The 18177-nt window shown below is 44.1% G+C and overlaps 1 protein-coding gene across 11 annotated transcripts in view; it reads left to right on the plus strand.

The window, feature by feature from the left end:
- Nucleotides 1-18177, plus strand: part of LOC121578145 (neurofascin) — a 203693-nt gene that overhangs the window by 100395 nt on the left and 85121 nt on the right. For all 11 annotated transcript variants that reach the window (XM_041892280.2, XM_041892279.2, XM_041892281.2 and 8 more), the window contains exons 3-4: nucleotides 4362-4521; nucleotides 12530-12547. In XM_041892280.2, the coding sequence (XP_041748214.1) occupies nucleotides 4428-4521; nucleotides 12530-12547 (112 nt within the window). In that variant the 5' untranslated portion in view covers nucleotides 4362-4427. The remainder of the gene's footprint in view (nucleotides 1-4361; nucleotides 4522-12529; nucleotides 12548-18177) is intronic.

Below are 18177 nucleotides of genomic sequence, written 5' to 3' on the forward strand. Positions count from 1 at the left end.
CTGGAACACATGCACACACTGGAACACACGCACACAGAAACACACACACACCCTTTCGCTACAGCAAAGCTTATTCATTTCACCTCCTCTGCAGTTTATTGTCCCACAAGAGCTCCATTAGCCTTCATCACGTACCCCCAGAATGGCTTAATGGAACAATCCACTACTGTCACACAACAGGATTAGATAACATTGACATGGGGCGAGCAGCAAAGGGGGGTGGAAAACATATTTGTCTGGAACTGGTAAATGCTCTGTATATAAATAAACGGAGACAAAGGGTATGTCCCAAATGGCAACCCTATGTAGTGCACTATATCTGGTCAAATGTAGTGCATTATATAGGGAGTAGGGTGCCATTTGGGACATAGACTCTAAGAGCAGTGGATGAGATGTGGATCCATTTTGAAAGATAGTCTCACCACATCAAACATTGACACAATGCTGTAACCAGGGTCGCATGGAATCTGGAAGGTAGAAATACCTGTAGAATCATTTCAAATAAATCACGCCAAATCCTCCTGCCAAGAGAAATTATAAGGAAACTAACCTGAATATCAGCTATATGTAATTGGCAGAGGCTTATTTTAAACAGTACTTATGATAAAGTACAGTATTTCAATTGGGATAAGTAACATGGGGTTTCTTTAACAAATTGCCTTGGTTTAAATAATGGAAGAAAATATGCATAATTTAGAGAGTCATTCTGTGTAATAGTCTCATTTACGGTAGCATGTTAGGTTTTCGCTTAATGTATGCTAACGTCGTTATCTGTGTAAGTTATGATGTTCATGGTGACAAAAAGAAGACCGGCTTTCTCAAATCCGCATCCAACGCCTTTTGAAAAGTTCTGAGCACACACACACACACACACACACACACACACACACACACACACACACACACACACACACACACACACACACACACATGCACGCACACACGCACACACACTATGGAACTCACACACTAAAGACCACAGACACACACACAATGGAGTGCACACATGAACAGAATCTACTGCATATACTTTCCTGTCAGCAGATCAGATAGCAGACAATAGCAGTTCCTGTGCTAGCTTTCTGAACCACAACCCAGGCAGAACTCAGTCTGTTTCTGCTCTCTTGACACCTCCTTATGGAATTGAGTTAAAAAAACATGTTTGGCTCAACAGTGGAAGAAATGGAGTTGGCAAGAGAGCAGAAACAGATCTGGAACCACTGGTTAACCAGGTTAGGAAGAACGAGCCATGTCCTACCTACAGTTTTGGAACACTTGTCTGAACAACAGGGAGATACACTAACCCTTCTGCTCTCTAGAAGTTCAACTGATTCAAGACCTTCTCCTGTGATCCCACATTAGTGAAGTCGACTCTTGTCAAGATGGGTCTTTACCCGTTTGGTGTGCAGGACAGAAGGAAAGACATAAACATAGCTACACTAGTTGTATGGGTTGATTCTGCATTCTGCTTGGAAGTGTTTGGACACAGAAGAGCAGAAGAGCCTGAGTGTTGCCCAGGTGTGTGTCTGCCCTATGCCACGTATGGCATTCTGTTTGTTCTTATTCACACACACAAACACACACACAAACACACACACACACACACACACACACACACACAAACACACACCACAGTAGGGCAGAGAGCAGGATAGCAGTACCCCAGGTTTCAACCCTGAGGCCCCAGTGATAGAGCTAGTTCTGACCTGATTGTTGTGAAGCCTCTTTAAACTCCTGGATATCTACTAGGTCACATGTGTTTGTGTTTATGCTAGGTCACCGTTATGCCAATAACCTGTATCCGCAATGCAGCCCCAGCTGAGCCAAGCAAAACCTCCTGCCAACGCAGTCCTAGGGACTCACGCTGACTCTGTGTGTGTGTGTGTGTGTGTGTGTGTGTGTGTGCGTGCGTGTGCATGCGCATGCGTGCGTGTGTTTTCTTTCACTTTATTTAGTTTGTGCTACTATGAGAGAGAGAGAGAGAGAGAGAGAGAGAGAGAGAGAGAGAGAGAGAGAGAGAGAGAGAGAGAGAGAGAGAGAGAGAGAGAGAGAGAGAGAGAGAGAGAGAGAGAGAGATCCTCTGCAGCTCAGCTGGTAGAGCACAGCGCTTGTAACGCTAAGGTAGTGGGTTCGATCCCCGGGACCACCCCATACACAAAAAAATGTATGCACGCATGACTGTAAGTCGCTTTGGATAAAAGCGTCTGCTAAATGGCATTTTATTATTAAGAGAGAGAGTGAGTCAGTCTCTGGGTCTGTACAGAGCCTCATGTCTTTCCTTTGTTCTGTCTCCACTCTTTCAGTCATCCATCCATCCATTTTCTCACCCAGCTCTCTCTCTATATTTGTGTGTGCATGAAGCCAAAGGAATGCTGGGATATCTGTGTCCTCCTCCCCAGGGTCAGATTAGGTATTTTGTAGCATGGTGTTGGGTTGACATATGTGTGTGTGTGTGTGTTTGTGTACGTGTGTGTGTGTGTTTGGCACGCACAGGTGTTGTATGAGAATTGGGTATTACCCCAGGGGTATCAAGCTGTTGTAGACTAACATCAGAAAATGAATCTATTATTTTCCAGTTTGCACTCTGTGTGTTTTTAATGTACCTTTGATGTCGGAGAAGCAACAAAACAAGACATTGATGTTTTTGGTATTTTTCCATGTATTTAGTTTGTTGAAGTGGAGGTGAATGTTGAATGGTCAGTGTCTTCAGCTGCTGTTTGATTGAGTGGGATGTTCTTTATCTCAGTCTGCAGCTCTGGTTAAGGGTCTGGGTTGGGATAGCCTCTGCCGAGTCCCCAACAACCGGATGTTCCAGTTTTCAAGGAAAATGGAAAAAGAGAGATAAGTTAACAACAGAGATACTTTTGAGGAGATGGAAACTCCTTTGGAATTGTATTAACACTGATTGTGTATGTTGCCTATGCAACATATATGCGGTTCATTCTGGGCAATTCTGGGACAAGGAGAGCTCTCCTTCAAGGAGTGAATGGGAGTCAATTGGGCGCTAGCTCAAAAACCCAATATTACAAATATTTTCTGAGATGTGAGATAATTAACTTGTTCTTTGTAATATCAAAAAGCTTTGGAATCGTGACAATACGTACTTTCGAAGAAAATAGGCACGTTTCTCGATTCATACCCTGACTTTGAGATGTAGCATAACAATATGAACGCGATTGGTCGACAGTCTGGAGTGTTATACGTTCCTCCATTCATTGACCAATGGGATTCTTATCTCCTCCTTTCTCTAATATCTCTGTTAACCTCTACGGGATCGGTGTCCCGTATACGGGACGGTTGAGCTAACGTGCGCTAATGCGATTAGCATGACTGTTGTAAGTAACAGCAAACTTTCAAGGACATAGACATGTCTTATATGGGCAGAAAGCTTAAATTCTTGTTAATCTAACTGCACTGTCCAATTTACAGTAGCTATTACAGTGAAAAAATACCATGCTATTGTTTGAGGAGAGTGCACAACAACAAAAAATGTATCAAGGCAACTGGTTTGATACATTCACCTCTGAAGGTAAATAATGTACTTCATTCAGTAATCTTGCTCGGATTTGTCATCCTAAGGGTCCCAGAGATAAAATGTAGCATAGTTTTGTTTGATAAAATCCATTTTTATATTCACATGTAGGAACTGGGTTCTACAGTTTGAACCCCTGCTGTCTCTGGCTCCACACCCACCCCGCCCGGCCATCTAGATGTGTGAAAGTTAGTGTATAAGCTAATGATCCATCATGTATGACATTCCTGGGAGTGTGTAAACTTACATTTTGTATTACCATATAATTTTTGTATGTTCTCTATAGTTATGTACTTGAAAATGTATCAATTGACCAATTCGGCACATTTGGGCAGACTTGATACAAAATAGTCCAGAATTGCAATGCTTCACTGGATCGATCTGAAACTTTGCACACACAGTGCTAAATTGCACCTAAACTGCAATATTATATTGTGGCCTTTCTCTTTCATTTCAAAGATGATGGAACAACAAAATAAATAGAAAACACATGTTTTTTTGTGTTATATTCTCCTACATTAATTTCACATTTCCACAAACTTCAAAGTGTTTCCTTTCAAAGGAGGGAGAGGAGTAGTGCTGGGCCTGGGGCCTGGGGTGCTGATACTGGTACTGGTTTGGAGTAATGGGGGAGTGGATGACTAGAGGAGAGGTGGAACCTTTCTGTGTGATGTCTTCATCCCTCCTCTCAGGAGCTTGTCTCTGGGTAGCTCTCTCTGGGGAGTCAGGACCTCAGCTGCTGATGTAGGCCAGCCACACACACTGAAAACACATCTCTCTCTCTCTCTCTCTCTCTCTCCTGCTCTCTGTCTCTCTCTCTCTCTCATAGGTCAGAGACGTATCAGGACCCAACCAGGAGTCGTGACGGGAGAGGAACGCCAATCAGAGGAGAGAGATGTTGGTGCAGGGCGGGCCTTGGGCCCTGTCTGTCATGTCATTGCTCCTGCTGCTGTGGCAAGAAGTGCCTGCTATCGAGGTTCCTCTTGATCGTAAGTCCATCAATCAAATCGCAAACACATGAAATCAATCAAAACATTGTTTTATTATATTGTTTATCGTAAACCAGTGGTTTTCATGCAATTTAGATACCGGTGAACCACCCAATGGTTTTGGAATTGAAGGACAGTGAACAAAAAAGAAAGAAAACAAAGTTTCATGCCACATCTCTTTCTAATCTATTGGTGTTTACTGTGACAGATGGACTTTCAGGAAAATAAGCATGCTTAAGACATGCCACAAATGCGAGATGATACATGTACGGTGTATACTCTATGTAAAACACAACAGTTATCCTGTCTTTGCATCTGCAGATCCAGCTTCATATACAGTGATATCTCTAACAATAGAGCTGAGCTCACATGCACGCACGCACGCACGCGCACACACACACACACACACACACACTTACACACACACACACTCACACACTCACACATATTGATGTGTTACCCAGTGAATCTGTTCAATCCATCCATAAGATCTAAAGATATTTCTGCATGGTTTAACTATAGTCGAGTGTATATTCTACCAACTGAATTATGAAATCAATTTAGCAGTAACCGATATTCAAATCTACAATTGAACTATAGAACTTAACATTAACATTTGATTAGCATAGAGAGTAGGTTGTTCCATAGTGCTGTGGAATCAAATGTGACAGTTTCTCACAAATGGCTGACTTCTCATAACCATTCACCTCTGATTGCCAGTCATTGATTTCAGCCAAAACATCAACACACACACACACACACACCCTGATTTTGTATGTTTGCCCACTGACAAAGAAATGATCAGTATATCATTTTAATGGTAGGTTTATTTGAACAGTGAGAGACAGAATAACAACAACAAAATCCAGAAAAACGCATGTCAAAAATGTTATAAATTGATTTGCATTTTAATGAGGGAAATAAGTATTTGACCCCCTCTCAATCAGAAAGATTTCTGGCTCCCAGGTGTCTTTTATACGGGTAACGAGCTGAGATTAGGAGCACACTCTTAAAGGGAGTGCTCCTAATCTCAGTTTGTTACCTGTATAAAAGACACCTGTCCACAGAAGCAATCAATCGATCAGATTCCAAACTCTCCACCATGGCCAAGACCAAAGAGCTCTCCAAGGATGTCAGGGCCAAGATTGTAGACCTACACAAGGATGGAATGGGCTACAAGACAATCGCCAAGCAGCTTGGTGAGAAGGTGAAAACAGTTGGTGTGATTATTTGCAAATGGAAGAAACACAAAAGAACTGTCAATCTCCCTCTGCCTGGGGCTCCATGCAAGATCTCACCTCATGGAGTTGCAATGATCATGAGAACGGTGAGGAATCAGCCCAGAACTACACGGGAGGATCTTGTCAATGATCTCAAGGCAGCTGGGACCATAGTCACCAATAAACAATTGGTAACACAATACGCCGTGAAGGACTGAAATCCTGCAGCGCCCGCAAGGTCCCCCTGCTCAAGAAAGCACATATACAGGCCCATCTGAAGTTTGCCTATGAACATCTGAATGATTCAGAGGAGAACTGGGGGAAAGTGTTGTGGTCAGATGAGACCAAAATGGAGCTCTTTGCCATCAACTCAACTCGCCGTGTTTGGAGGAGGAGGAATGCTGCCTATGACCCCAAGAACACCATCCCCAGGACAACTTCACCGCATCAAAGGGACGATGGACGGGGCCATGTACCGTCAAATCTTGGGTGAGAACCTCCTTCCCTCAGCCAGGGCATAGAAAATGGGTTGTGGATGGGTATTCCAGCATGATAATGACCCAAAACACACGGCCAAGGCAACAAAGGAGTGGCTCAAGAAGAAGCACATTAAGGTCCTGGAGTGGCCTAGCCAGTCTCCAGACCTTAATCCCATAGAAAATCTGTGGAGGGAGCTGAAGGTTTGAGTTGCCAAACGTCAGCCTCGAAACCTTAATGACTTGGAGAAGATCTGCAAAGAGGAGTGGGACAAAATCCCTCCTGAGATGTGTGCAAACCTGGTGGCCATCTACAAGAAACGTCTGACCTCTGTGATTGCCAACAAGGGTTTTGCCACCAGGTACTAAGTCATGTTTTGCAGAGGGGTCAAATACTTATTTCCCTCATTAAAATGCAAATCAATTTATAACATTTTTGACATGCGGTTTTCTGGATTATTTTGTTGTTATTCTGTCTCTCACTGTTTAAATAAACCTACCATTAAAATGATAGACTGATCATGTCTTTGTCAGTGGGCAAACGTACAAAATCAGCAGGGGATCAAATACTTTTTTTCCCTCACTGTATGAAAGCTCCTGCCTCCAATCGGACTAACTCCAGTGGGAATATGAAACTAAGAGACAAAGGAAATTACAACTAGTCTTTTCTCTCTCCTTTCACTGTCGTTTTTTTCATAAAGGAGAATAATATCTGGGAATGTCTCACAGTGGTGTTGTGAAAAAGGATTTGATAGGGATAAAGTGCCATGGACACCTGCTATGCGGCGGTCAAACACACATGCACACTACTTATTCTCAACCTCACACACACATGCGTAATGGACACACATGCACACACACACACACACGGCCATCAGCTCTCATCACCTCTGTAGTCTGCACCTCATCTACCCCCTACGGCACCCTCAATGTCTCTTGTGGTGGATATTTTAATCAATAATGAGGAGAGACAAGGTCAACCACCAATCAAGATATTAACTTTATTAAAATAACTTATCGATAAGGGAGCTGGTCACAATACCAACACCAAAGTGAATAGAGTGAGAGCCCAACGAACAGGAAATGCTGATGTCTTATATAGTGAACCTAAAAATGCTTAGTCATGGCTGGTTCCACCCCTCCCCGGCAGATCAGGAGCTACCTTGTTTTCTTCTTGTGGCTATGTGTATCGGGTCATAGCGTACAAACAAGTGATAATGTTAGTTCCGTTACTGCTCATATCTCCACACAGCTGTGCCCTTGGAAGATAGTAAAAGACAGGATGAACTGAAAAACTGTGGTCACTCTGAGGCTCTTTGTCTTATGCCGTGTGACCAGGTTACTCAGAAGCCAAGAGAAATTGAAACAATACAGGTCTATCTGTTCCTCAAGTTTATCTCTATCCCATGTCCTTGACTACACGCCCAGACCAGCTGTGGGGCGTGAACGTGGAAGAGATGAACCATCCTTTCTCAGAAGCACAGCATTGGCACTAAATATATGTCTCTACTATTGTAACGTATATTAATTGTTAACTATTAATATTAAACAAATCTGGTAAATACGTGATTTTTCTCCCACACTCTTTATACTCCACAGCCTTTCACCGCTGGCCTCAGAAAGCTCTATTGATTAGTGTCAGACCGAGGACACACACACGCACACGCACACACACACACAAACATACATATACACACATCAGGGAGAGAGAGAGAGGGGGACAGAGAAAGAGAAGCCCCCCCCACAGAGTAAAATACATAATACCCTCATAACCCTCCGACCTCTCAGAGAGAGAGAGAGAGAGAGAGAGAGAGAGAGAGAGAGAGAGAGAGAGAGAGAGAGAGAGTGAAAGAGAATCAGCCCTGTAGAGACCACAGGGAGGTTATCCCAAATCCTCTGGTGCTCCCAGTGCATTTAATGCTATACCTGAGAGGACTTAATGGTACCATGGGCTGTCTATAGGACTGAATGGTACCATGTGCAGTCTATAGAACTGAATGGTACCATGGGCTGTCTATAGGACTGAATGGTACCATGGGCTGTCTATAGGACTGAATGTATCTAATGTGAGGTGAGGAGAGATGGATTTATCTCTGTTCGCATACCTCCATCCCCCTTCCCTCCATTCCCCATCCTCCATCCCCTTCCCTCCATTCCCCATCCTCCATCCCCCTTCCCTCCATTCCCCATCCTCCATCCCCCTTCCCTCCATCCCCCATCCCTCATCCCCCTTCCCTCCATCCCCCATCCCTCCATCCCCATCCCCCATCCCCCATCCCTCCCTCACTCATCCCTCCATCCCCCCTTCCCTCCCCCATCCCCCATCCCTCCACCCTCCATCCCCCATCCCTCCATCCCCCCTTCCCTCCCTCCCCCCATCCCTCCATCCCCTATCCCTCCATCCTACATCCCCCAGCTTCCAGTGGTGACCTCTATTGATGAGGGTTGTCATGTCCTTGTTAGCCTCTTATGTTCTTTCTGTCCCCCTTCCCTTTCCCCTCCTGCATGGCCATGGCTATATGGCATAATGAATATCATTCTGAGTAAATAAAATAACTGGGGGGTTGGGTATTCCACCTGTCTATAGGCAGCTGTCCCCCTATAGCCTTGGACACGCACGCACACACACACGCGTGCACGCACATGCACACACACACTGTAGTGTACCTGGCGCCGACGAAGATGGCGGCCTCGCGACTAGCTCTTAGGAAAGTTTGCGTTGCGACCAGGAATACGACTTTCCCGAAGCAGATCCTTTGTTTGCTCTCCCCAGGGCAATTGAACTGATTCCAGCGGCTGACCCAAAACATCGCCGGCAGAGGAGAGGCACTCGGAGCGGCCTGCTGGTTCGACTTAAGAGGCCCGCACACCACCCACCGCTTCCAAGTATATTACTCGCTAATGTTCAGTCTTTGGATAACAAAGTCGACGAGCTCAGGGCAAGGATTTCTTTCCAGAGAGACATCAGGGCCTGTAACATACTTTGTTTCATGGAAACATGGCTCTCTCTGGATATTCTGTCGAAATCGGTCCAGGCAGATGGGTTCTCAGTTCATCGCGCAGACAGAAATAAATATCTCTCTGGGAAGCAGAAGGGCAGAGGTGTGTGTTTCATGATTAACGACTCATGGTGTAATTGTAGTAACATACAGGAACTCAAGTCCTTTTGTTCACCCGACCTAGAATACCTAACAATCAAATGCAGACCGTATTATCTCCCAAGATAATTTTATTCGGTTATAGTCACGGCCGTGTATATCCCCCCTCAAGCTGATACCACGACGGCCCTCAAAGAACTTCACTGGACTTTATGCAAACTGGAAACCACATATCCTGAGGCTGCATTTATTGGTCCTCTGTATCTCAATTGGTAGAACATGGCGCTTGTAACGCCAGGGTAGTGGGTTCGATCCCCGGACCACCCATACGTAAAAATTTATGCACGCATGACTGTAAGTCACTTTGGATAAAAGCGTCTGCTAAATGGCATATTATTTATTATTATTATTGTAGCCGGGGATTTTATCTAAGCAAATTTGGGGACTAGGCTGCCCAAGTTCAATCAACATATCGACTGTTGTACTCGGGCTGCTAAAATAATCGACCATTGCTATTCGAACTTCCGGGATGGTTATAAGGCCCTCCCCCGCCCTCCTTTCGTCAAATTTGACCACGACTCCATTTTGCTCCTCCCTTCCTATAGGCAGAAACTCAAACAGGAAGTACCTGTGCTAAGGACTATTCAACGCTGGTCTGACCAATCAGAATCCACGCTTCAATATTGTTTTGATCACTCGGAATGGGATATGTTCCAGGTAGCTTGCAAAAATAATTTATACTAATACACTGAAACGGTGACTGAGTTTATAAGGATGTGTATAGGAGATGTTGTGCCCACTGTGACTATTAAAACCTACCCTAACCAGAAACCGTGGATAGATGGCAGTATTCGCGCAAAACTGAAAGCGCGAACCACTGCATTTAACCATGGCAAGGTGACTGTGAATATGGCAGAATACAAACAGTGTAGCTACTCACTCCGCAAGGCAATTAAACAGGCAAAACATCAGTATAAAGACAAAGTGGAGTCGCAATTCAACGGCTCAGACACGAGACGTATGTGGCAGAGTCTACAGACAATCACGGACTACAAAAGGAAAACCAGCCACGTCGCCGACACCAACGTCTTGCTTCCGGACAAGATAAACACCTTCATCGCCCGCTTTGAGGATAGCACAGTGCCACCGACGCGGCCCACTACCAAGGAGTGTGGGCTCTCCTTCTTCGTGGCCGACGTGAGTAAGACGTTTAAGCATGTTAACCCCCGCAAGGCTGCCGGCCCAGACGGCATCCCCAGCCGCGTCCTTAGAGCATGCGCAGACCAGCTAGCTGGTGTGTTTACGGACATATTCAATCTCTCCCTATCCCAGTCTGCTGTCCCCACATGATTAAAGATGGCCACCATTGTTCCTGTACCCAAGAAAGCAAAGGTAACTGAACTAAATGACTATCGCCCCGTAGCACTCACCTCTGTCATCATGAAGTGCTTTGAGAGACTAGTCAAGGATCATATCACCTCTACCTTACCTGTCACCCTAGACCCACTTCAATTTGCTTACCGCCCCAATAGATCCACAGTCGATGCAATCGCCATCACACTGCACACTGCCCTATCCCATCTGGACAAGAGGAATACCTATGTAAGAATGCTGTTCATTGACTATAGCTCAGCATTCAACACCATAGTACCCTCCAATTTCATCATTAAGCTTGAGGCCCTGGGTCTGAACCCCGTCCTGTGCAACTGGGTCCTGGACTTCCTCACCCTCACAAACTTTTATAAATGCACAATTGAGAGCATCCTGTCAGGCTGTATTACCACCTGGTACGGCAACTGCACACCCGCAACCACAGGGCTCTCCAGAGGGTGGTGCGGTCTGCCGAACGCATTACCGGGGGCAAACTACCTGCCCTCCAGGACACCTACAGCACCCGATGTCACAGGAAGATCAGAAAGATCATCAAGGACATCAACCACCTGAGCCACTGCCTGTTCACCCCGCTATCATCCAGAAGGCGAGGTCAGTTCAGGTGCATCAAAGCTGGTACTGAGAGACTGAAAAACAGCTTCTATCTCAAGGCCATCAGACTGTTAAATAGCCATCACTAGCACATTAGAGGCTGCTGCTGCCTATTGAAATCACTGGCCACTTTAAGAAATTGAACACTAGTCACTTTAATAATGTTTACATATCTTGCATTACTCATCTCATATGTATATACTATATTCTATAATATTCTACTGTATCTTAGTCCATGCCGCTCTGTCATTGCTCGTCCATATATGTATATATTCTTAATTCCATTCCTTACTTAGATTTGTGTGTATTCGGTATATGTTGTGAAATTGTTAGATATTACTTGTTAGATATTACTGCACTGTCGGAGCTAGAAGCACAAGCATTTTGCTGCACCCGCAATAACATCTGCTAAACATGTGTATGTGACAAATAAAATGTGATTTGATTTGATATAAAGACAGAAAGTCATGAGAGGAATGACTCCTGTCAATCAGACACACAGCAATGGACCACTATGTCAACTACAGTATGTCAGTCATGGCCATTTACAGGGTAGTTAAAGAGTGCCATGAAGACAATATGGAAATATATTAGAAATGTAAATGTACTGTTTTGTGATAGATTGTTCATGCAGTGGAATATAAATATATGTGTATTTTATGTTCATCTGTACTATTCTCTCCTAAACAAATGCTTTCACAGATTGTCCCAATTGCCTGGAGCCTCATGAGCTTGTTGATGTTACTCAACTTACCATGCTGATTCTAGCAGACTTTGAAAATCATATCATCTCTCTTTCCCTCTCTCCGCTGCTCCCTCCTTTAAAATCAACCTTTACCCGATGTGGAATCATCAACAGGTAAGTTTACATCTCATTGTTTCAGCTTATTTCAGGATATATTCACTGTCATTGTACTTAATAAACGTATTATGCTACTCTAAAATAAATGTACTCTAGATACAAAACATGGATAAAACAGTAGAAGAACTTTGTTTTGTAGAATAACATTGTTACTACATAAATGTATTGACTTCTATGACATGCCTGCTCCATAACAATAGAACTGTAACTACAGTATGTGACTTTAACATTGTTTAATGCTGTAGACAATGCTCTAGCTATAGGCCTGTGTTGCAATGGACACCCTAATATCACTAACAACACCTGCAACATCTCTCTCTCTCTCTGTCTCTGCCCTTCTCTCTCACTCACTCTCTTTGGGACAAACAGCAAAGATCCAGCAGGACTGTAAGTATTCTTTATTAACACAGTAATATTTTGTACTGTGTCTACTGTGTCTGTTTTCTGTTGTGTCTATTGTCTTCACTCTTAAAAAAAGGGTTATTCAAAGGGTTCTCCTATGGGGACAGCCGAAGAACCCTTTTAGGTTCTAGATAACACCTTTTTTTTCTAAGAGTGTATTGTGTCTGCTGTAATACTCAATAATGCTTCTACGTTGTCTATATGGGTGATGAAAATACAAAATATGAACCCACATTTACAGCAGTAAATGATGTAATGGTCTACTTGCAGTAGTACTAGGAGCTAGGGCTGTTACGGTGACCGTATTACCACCACATCGGCGGTCACGAGTCATGATGTCAGTCACATTCCACGTAACCGTTTAGTCACGGTAATTAGGCTTCTCCAAGTTCTGATGCTGCTGATGGTCATGAGTAGCCTACCAAACGTGCTAACTGCCTGGTACCCTGCACTCTATTGTCCCTCTAATCACTCTGACATCAATGCAAATGTTATTGAAAATCTAATTAAGCACTTAATGAGAGCCCATGAGCTGATGTTGCGCAACATTTCTATAGGCTATGCAATTGCATGAGAAAACAGAGTGATGGCCTCTATCAAAAAGAGGAGGATCCCATCAGCTTTTTATAGGCTAGGCCTACTATATTTATTTCTCAACTTTCCTAAAATTAAGCACATTGATTCTCTTTAAAACAGGAGTATAGCTTACCTGGCTGGCATGAAAATGAACCACGGAAAAGCGTCCTCCATTCGCTATTTAAGTGCATAGATTACATGTATTTTTATCAGCTGCCCCTGTTTCGAGACAGGTGCATGATAATGGTCAATTCTAAATCAAAACAAATTTCACACATATATTATTTAGCATATGTAAAGACAAGATTAAATCAAGAATATTGTGATGGGTGACAATATTAGCCTATCACTTGTGAATTATATATTATCACTTGTGAATGATGCCCAGCTTAAGGCAAACAGCGCATGCTTTTTTGTGTGCTAATTTTTCAAATCATAGTCGCACACCCAATGTAGCCTAGCCCATAGGCCTATATGTTTTGATCACAACTAAAGTGGCCAAATAAAATTAAGCACATTAATCCGCTTTACAACGGGTGTAGAGCCTAACTGGCATACATACGCAGCGAGTGAGTTTCAAGTTTGGGGAAGATAATTTTCACCATTAAAATGCACCTTTATAATAAAAGCATTAAATGCATAATCACATTTGTGGTCACTTTTGAGAATGGGGTTATCCTGCAGTGGAACGTACACGCTTATGGCCTAATGCCGTGTGCACATTGCTGCGCTTATAATGGGAAGAAATTGCCTTATAGTTTATCAACATTTTAAGCTAAACGTTCTCATCTGTTGCGTCAGCCTCATTTCTTAAAACAGGTTTTTTGATGCTAGTGGTTGTATTAATTTGGGATCTATCGCATCCCACAACTGTCCCAGACTATGTTTGGAATATTTATTTCTCGCACAGAATAGGTCAACTTTTGTACTATGGGGGATAGTAGATTAACATAGGCTATTGCTTTTGCTGTTCATTAGGCTTGCTCATCTTGATGGCTGACGAAAAGTAAATGTGGATAGTTCTTCCAACATGCTCCTCGGAATTGGATAAGGACACGTACAGTTGCGTCCCAGATGTGTCGGTCTTCACTTGTAGCCTGTGAGAAAGACCCGATCATGTGACTGAGAGTCATGTGAGTGAGAGGTGCTCCGGCGCACAGCTAAGAAGGGAATTCTAATGATTATATTCAGCCCAAGGGCACAACGGCCACTGGCCGCAAAAGGCATGGATTTTTTTAGGGGGCATTACGGCCACACAAAGGGGATGCAGCCAGGAAATTCGAGAATGAGAGACTGATGAAGTGTGTACAGCCTGCGCAAAAAACAAAGCAGAGCTCATGTCTTTCATGCAACTTTTTTCAAATCATCATTAGTCGCATCATGAAGCCTTATAATGTATTAAAAATCAAAACATATAGCCCAACATTTGTATCACAACTAAAGTTACGTAAATAACTCTAAATTAAGCATATAGGAGTACCTGTTTATTTGTTAACTGCTCAACACAGAATAGCCGCATGTGCGCACTCCCTCAATTCGTTTGGAGAAAATATCCTTTCTAGTTTATTCAGCTATGTTCAATTGTATTCTTCATACTATAAAATAATATAAACTAATGCCATGGAATTCTAAGCAAATCTTGTCTGCTAAATGAACTAGTGTAGCCCACAGCCATATGGAATAGCCAGATCAGGACCTAATATGAGGACAACTCAGAGTATGCTATTCTGTTCTTCCAAAATAGACTACATTTTCTTCATATCATGTACCTTTAGACCTGTCTAAAATAAATAATGGATTTATTGTGATGGTGTAGGCTATATTACTTGGATTTATTCGACTTTTTAAAATGGACATGTTCCAAAGGTCAGCATCAGTGACTTGTAGGCTATGCATGGAAGCCAGGAGATGCTAAATGTGTTTATGTTAAGTAACGGTTGAAAAAGAAAAGGAGAGCCGCACACTCTAGGAGCTCAGATGCAATAATTTAATAACCTAATAACCAACGTTTCGACAGACAAGCTGTCTTCATCAGGGTATAATGACAAACTCTGCGGGTCACTAGTTTATATAGTGTCAAAGGACACACACAGGTGTCTGTAATCATGGCCAGGTGTGGCCTGATATCATTAGTTAATTCACAGATACACAGAACATACAAAAAACATGAATAGATAGCATACGATCATAGATACAACATGGCTACATCGGCCCACAAACATTTACAATGAATAGCAAAATCACAATAATCACAAGAATGGCTTCAAATCAAAGTCTACGTTGAGACCGAAGGGCGCAAGGGTCTTTAAATTAAAGATCCAGGCAGCCTCTCATTTTAACAATAAGTTGTCGAGGTCACCCCCTCTCCTAGGGAGTGTGACATGTTAAGTAACAGTCAATTACGGTGAGATCGGCAGTTATTTGCTTGGCAATCACCGGCTGACAAAATGTAATTACCGCCACAGCCCTACTAGGAGCAGGTTTTATTTTCCATTCCGAAGCAACATGTTAACTAGCTCTGTGTTTGTATGGTTGCCATAGAAACACAAACGGATGGATGACTCTGGTTGTTACCTATTGTTTACAGTAGTGCATAAGAACAGTTGGGTAACCGGCGGCAACCCCAAACGGAGGACTAACAGAGAATAGTAATGGGTGATGGAATTCCCTCTTTCTCTCTAACGGAAAGCTCTCTATCTTGGCAAGGGGACTTCCATCAGACTTGGGCTATTCCCTTTAAAATGTAGTTACTCTGGAGAAGATTTATGGGACACACACATACACACACACACACACACCGGTTGTTCCTCTCTCCCATGTTGGCACATCATGGCAAGGAAGTATCCCTTTCAAATGGGGCTATTTTGTACTGTGGTAGGGGAGGCAAGCAATTTTATTTGAGGTTGGGCTTGATAGTGTACAGATGTAGAATCTTAATTTGAGCCAGTTTGCTACAGCAGGAAAATAATCCTGCAGCAAAGGAAATGTGAATTATTATGTGGATAAAAATTTATGGAAATTTTTTGTAGGGGTTGATGCATTTTTCATAAGGGAAAATCAAGTGTTAAAATGTCCTGCATTTCAGGAAAATTAAGATATTACACCTTTACATTTACATTTACATCATTTAGCAGACGCTCTTATCCAGAGCCACTTACAAATTGGTGCATTCAACATATGATAGCAAGTGGGACAACCACTTTTTTTTTTTTTTTTTTATGGGGGGTTGGGGGAGGGGGTGGGTAGAAGGATTACTTTTATACTATTCCAGGTATTCCTGAAAGAGGTAGGGATTCAAGTATCTCCGGAAGGTGGTGAGTGACTCCGCTGTCCTGGCGTCGTGGGGGAGCTTGTTCCACCATTGGGGTGCCAGAGCAGCGAATAGCTTTGACTGGGCTGAGCGGGAACTGTGCTTCCGTAGAGGTAGGGGGTCTAGCAGGCCAGAGGTGGATGAACGTAGTGCCCTCGTTTGGGTGTAGGGTCTGATCAGAGCCTGAAGGTAAGGAGGTGCCGTTCCCTTCACAGCTCCATAGGCAAGCACCATGGTCTTGTAGTAGATGTGAGCCTCAACTGGAAGCCATTGGAGTGTGTGGAGGAGCGGGGTGACATGAGAGAACTTGGGAAGGTTGAACACCAGACGGGCTGCAGCGTTCTGGATAAGTTGTAGGGGTTTAATGGAACAGGCAGGGAGCCCAGCCAACAGTGAGTTACAGTAACCCAGACGGGAGATGACAAGTGCCTGGATTAGGACCCGTGCTGCTTTCTGTGTAAGGTAGGGTCGTATGTTGTAGAACATGAACCTGCAGGATCGGGTCACCGCTTTGCTGTTAGCGGAGAACGACAGGGTGTTGTCCAGCGTCACGCCAAGGTTATTTGCACTCTGGGAGGAGGACACAATGGAGTTGTCAACTGTGATGGCGAGATCATGGAGTGGGCAGTCCTTCCCCGGGAGGAAGAGCAGCTCCGTCTTGCCGAGGTTCAGCTTGAGGTGGTGATCCGACATCCACACTGATATGTCTGCCAGACATGCAGAGATGCGATTCGCCACCTGGTTATCAGAAGGGGGAAAGGAGAAAATTAATTGTGTGTCGTCTGCGTAGCAATGATAGGAGAGACCATGTGAGCATATGACAGAGCCAAGTGACTTGGTGTATAGAGAGAATAGGAGAGGGCCTAGAACTGAGACCTGGGGGACACCAGTGGTGAGAGCACGTGGTGCGGAGACAGATTCTCGCCACGCCACCTGGTAGGAGCGACCTATCAGGTAGGACGCAATCCAAGAGTGAGCAGCGCCGGAGATGCCCAACTCGGAGAGGGTGGAGAGGAGGATCTGATGGTTCACAGTATCAAAGGCAGCGGATAGGTCTAGAAGGACAAGAGCAGAGGAGAGAGAGTTAGCTTTAGCAGTGCGGAGAGCCTCTGTGACGCAGAGAAGAGCAGTCTCAGTTGAATGACCAGTCTTGAAACCTGACTGGTTTGGATCAAGAAGGTAATTCTGAGAGAGATATCAGGAGAGTAGGCTAGAGACGGCACGCTCAAGAGTTTTGGAGAGAAAAGAAAGAAGGGATACTGGTCTGTAGTTGTTGACATCGGAGGGATCGAGTGTAGGTTTTTTGAGGAGGGGTGCAACTCTCGCTCTCTTGAAGACGGAAGGGACATGGCCAGCGGTCAAGGATGAGTTGATGAGCGATGTGAGGTAAGGGAGAAGGTCTCCGGAAATGGTCTGGAGAAGAGAGGAGGGGATAGGGTCAAGTGGGCAGGTTGTTGGGCGGCCGGCCGTCACAAGTCGCAAGATTTCATCTGGAGAGAGAGGGGAGAAAGATGTCAAAGCATAGGGTAGGGCAGTGTGAGCAGGACCAGTGGTGTCATTTGACTTAATAAATGAGGATCGGATGTCGTCAACCTTCTTTTCAAAATGGTTGACGAAGTCTTCCACAGAGAGGGAGGAGAGAGGGGGAGGAGGAAGAGGATTCAGCAGGGAGGAGAAGGTGGCAAAGAGCTTCCTAGGGTTAGAGGCAGAGGCTTGAAATGTAGAGTGG

This window comes from Coregonus clupeaformis, chromosome 12, assembly GCF_020615455.1.
Source record: "Coregonus clupeaformis isolate EN_2021a chromosome 12, ASM2061545v1, whole genome shotgun sequence".
Lineage (NCBI taxonomy): Eukaryota > Metazoa > Chordata > Actinopteri > Salmoniformes > Salmonidae > Coregonus > Coregonus clupeaformis.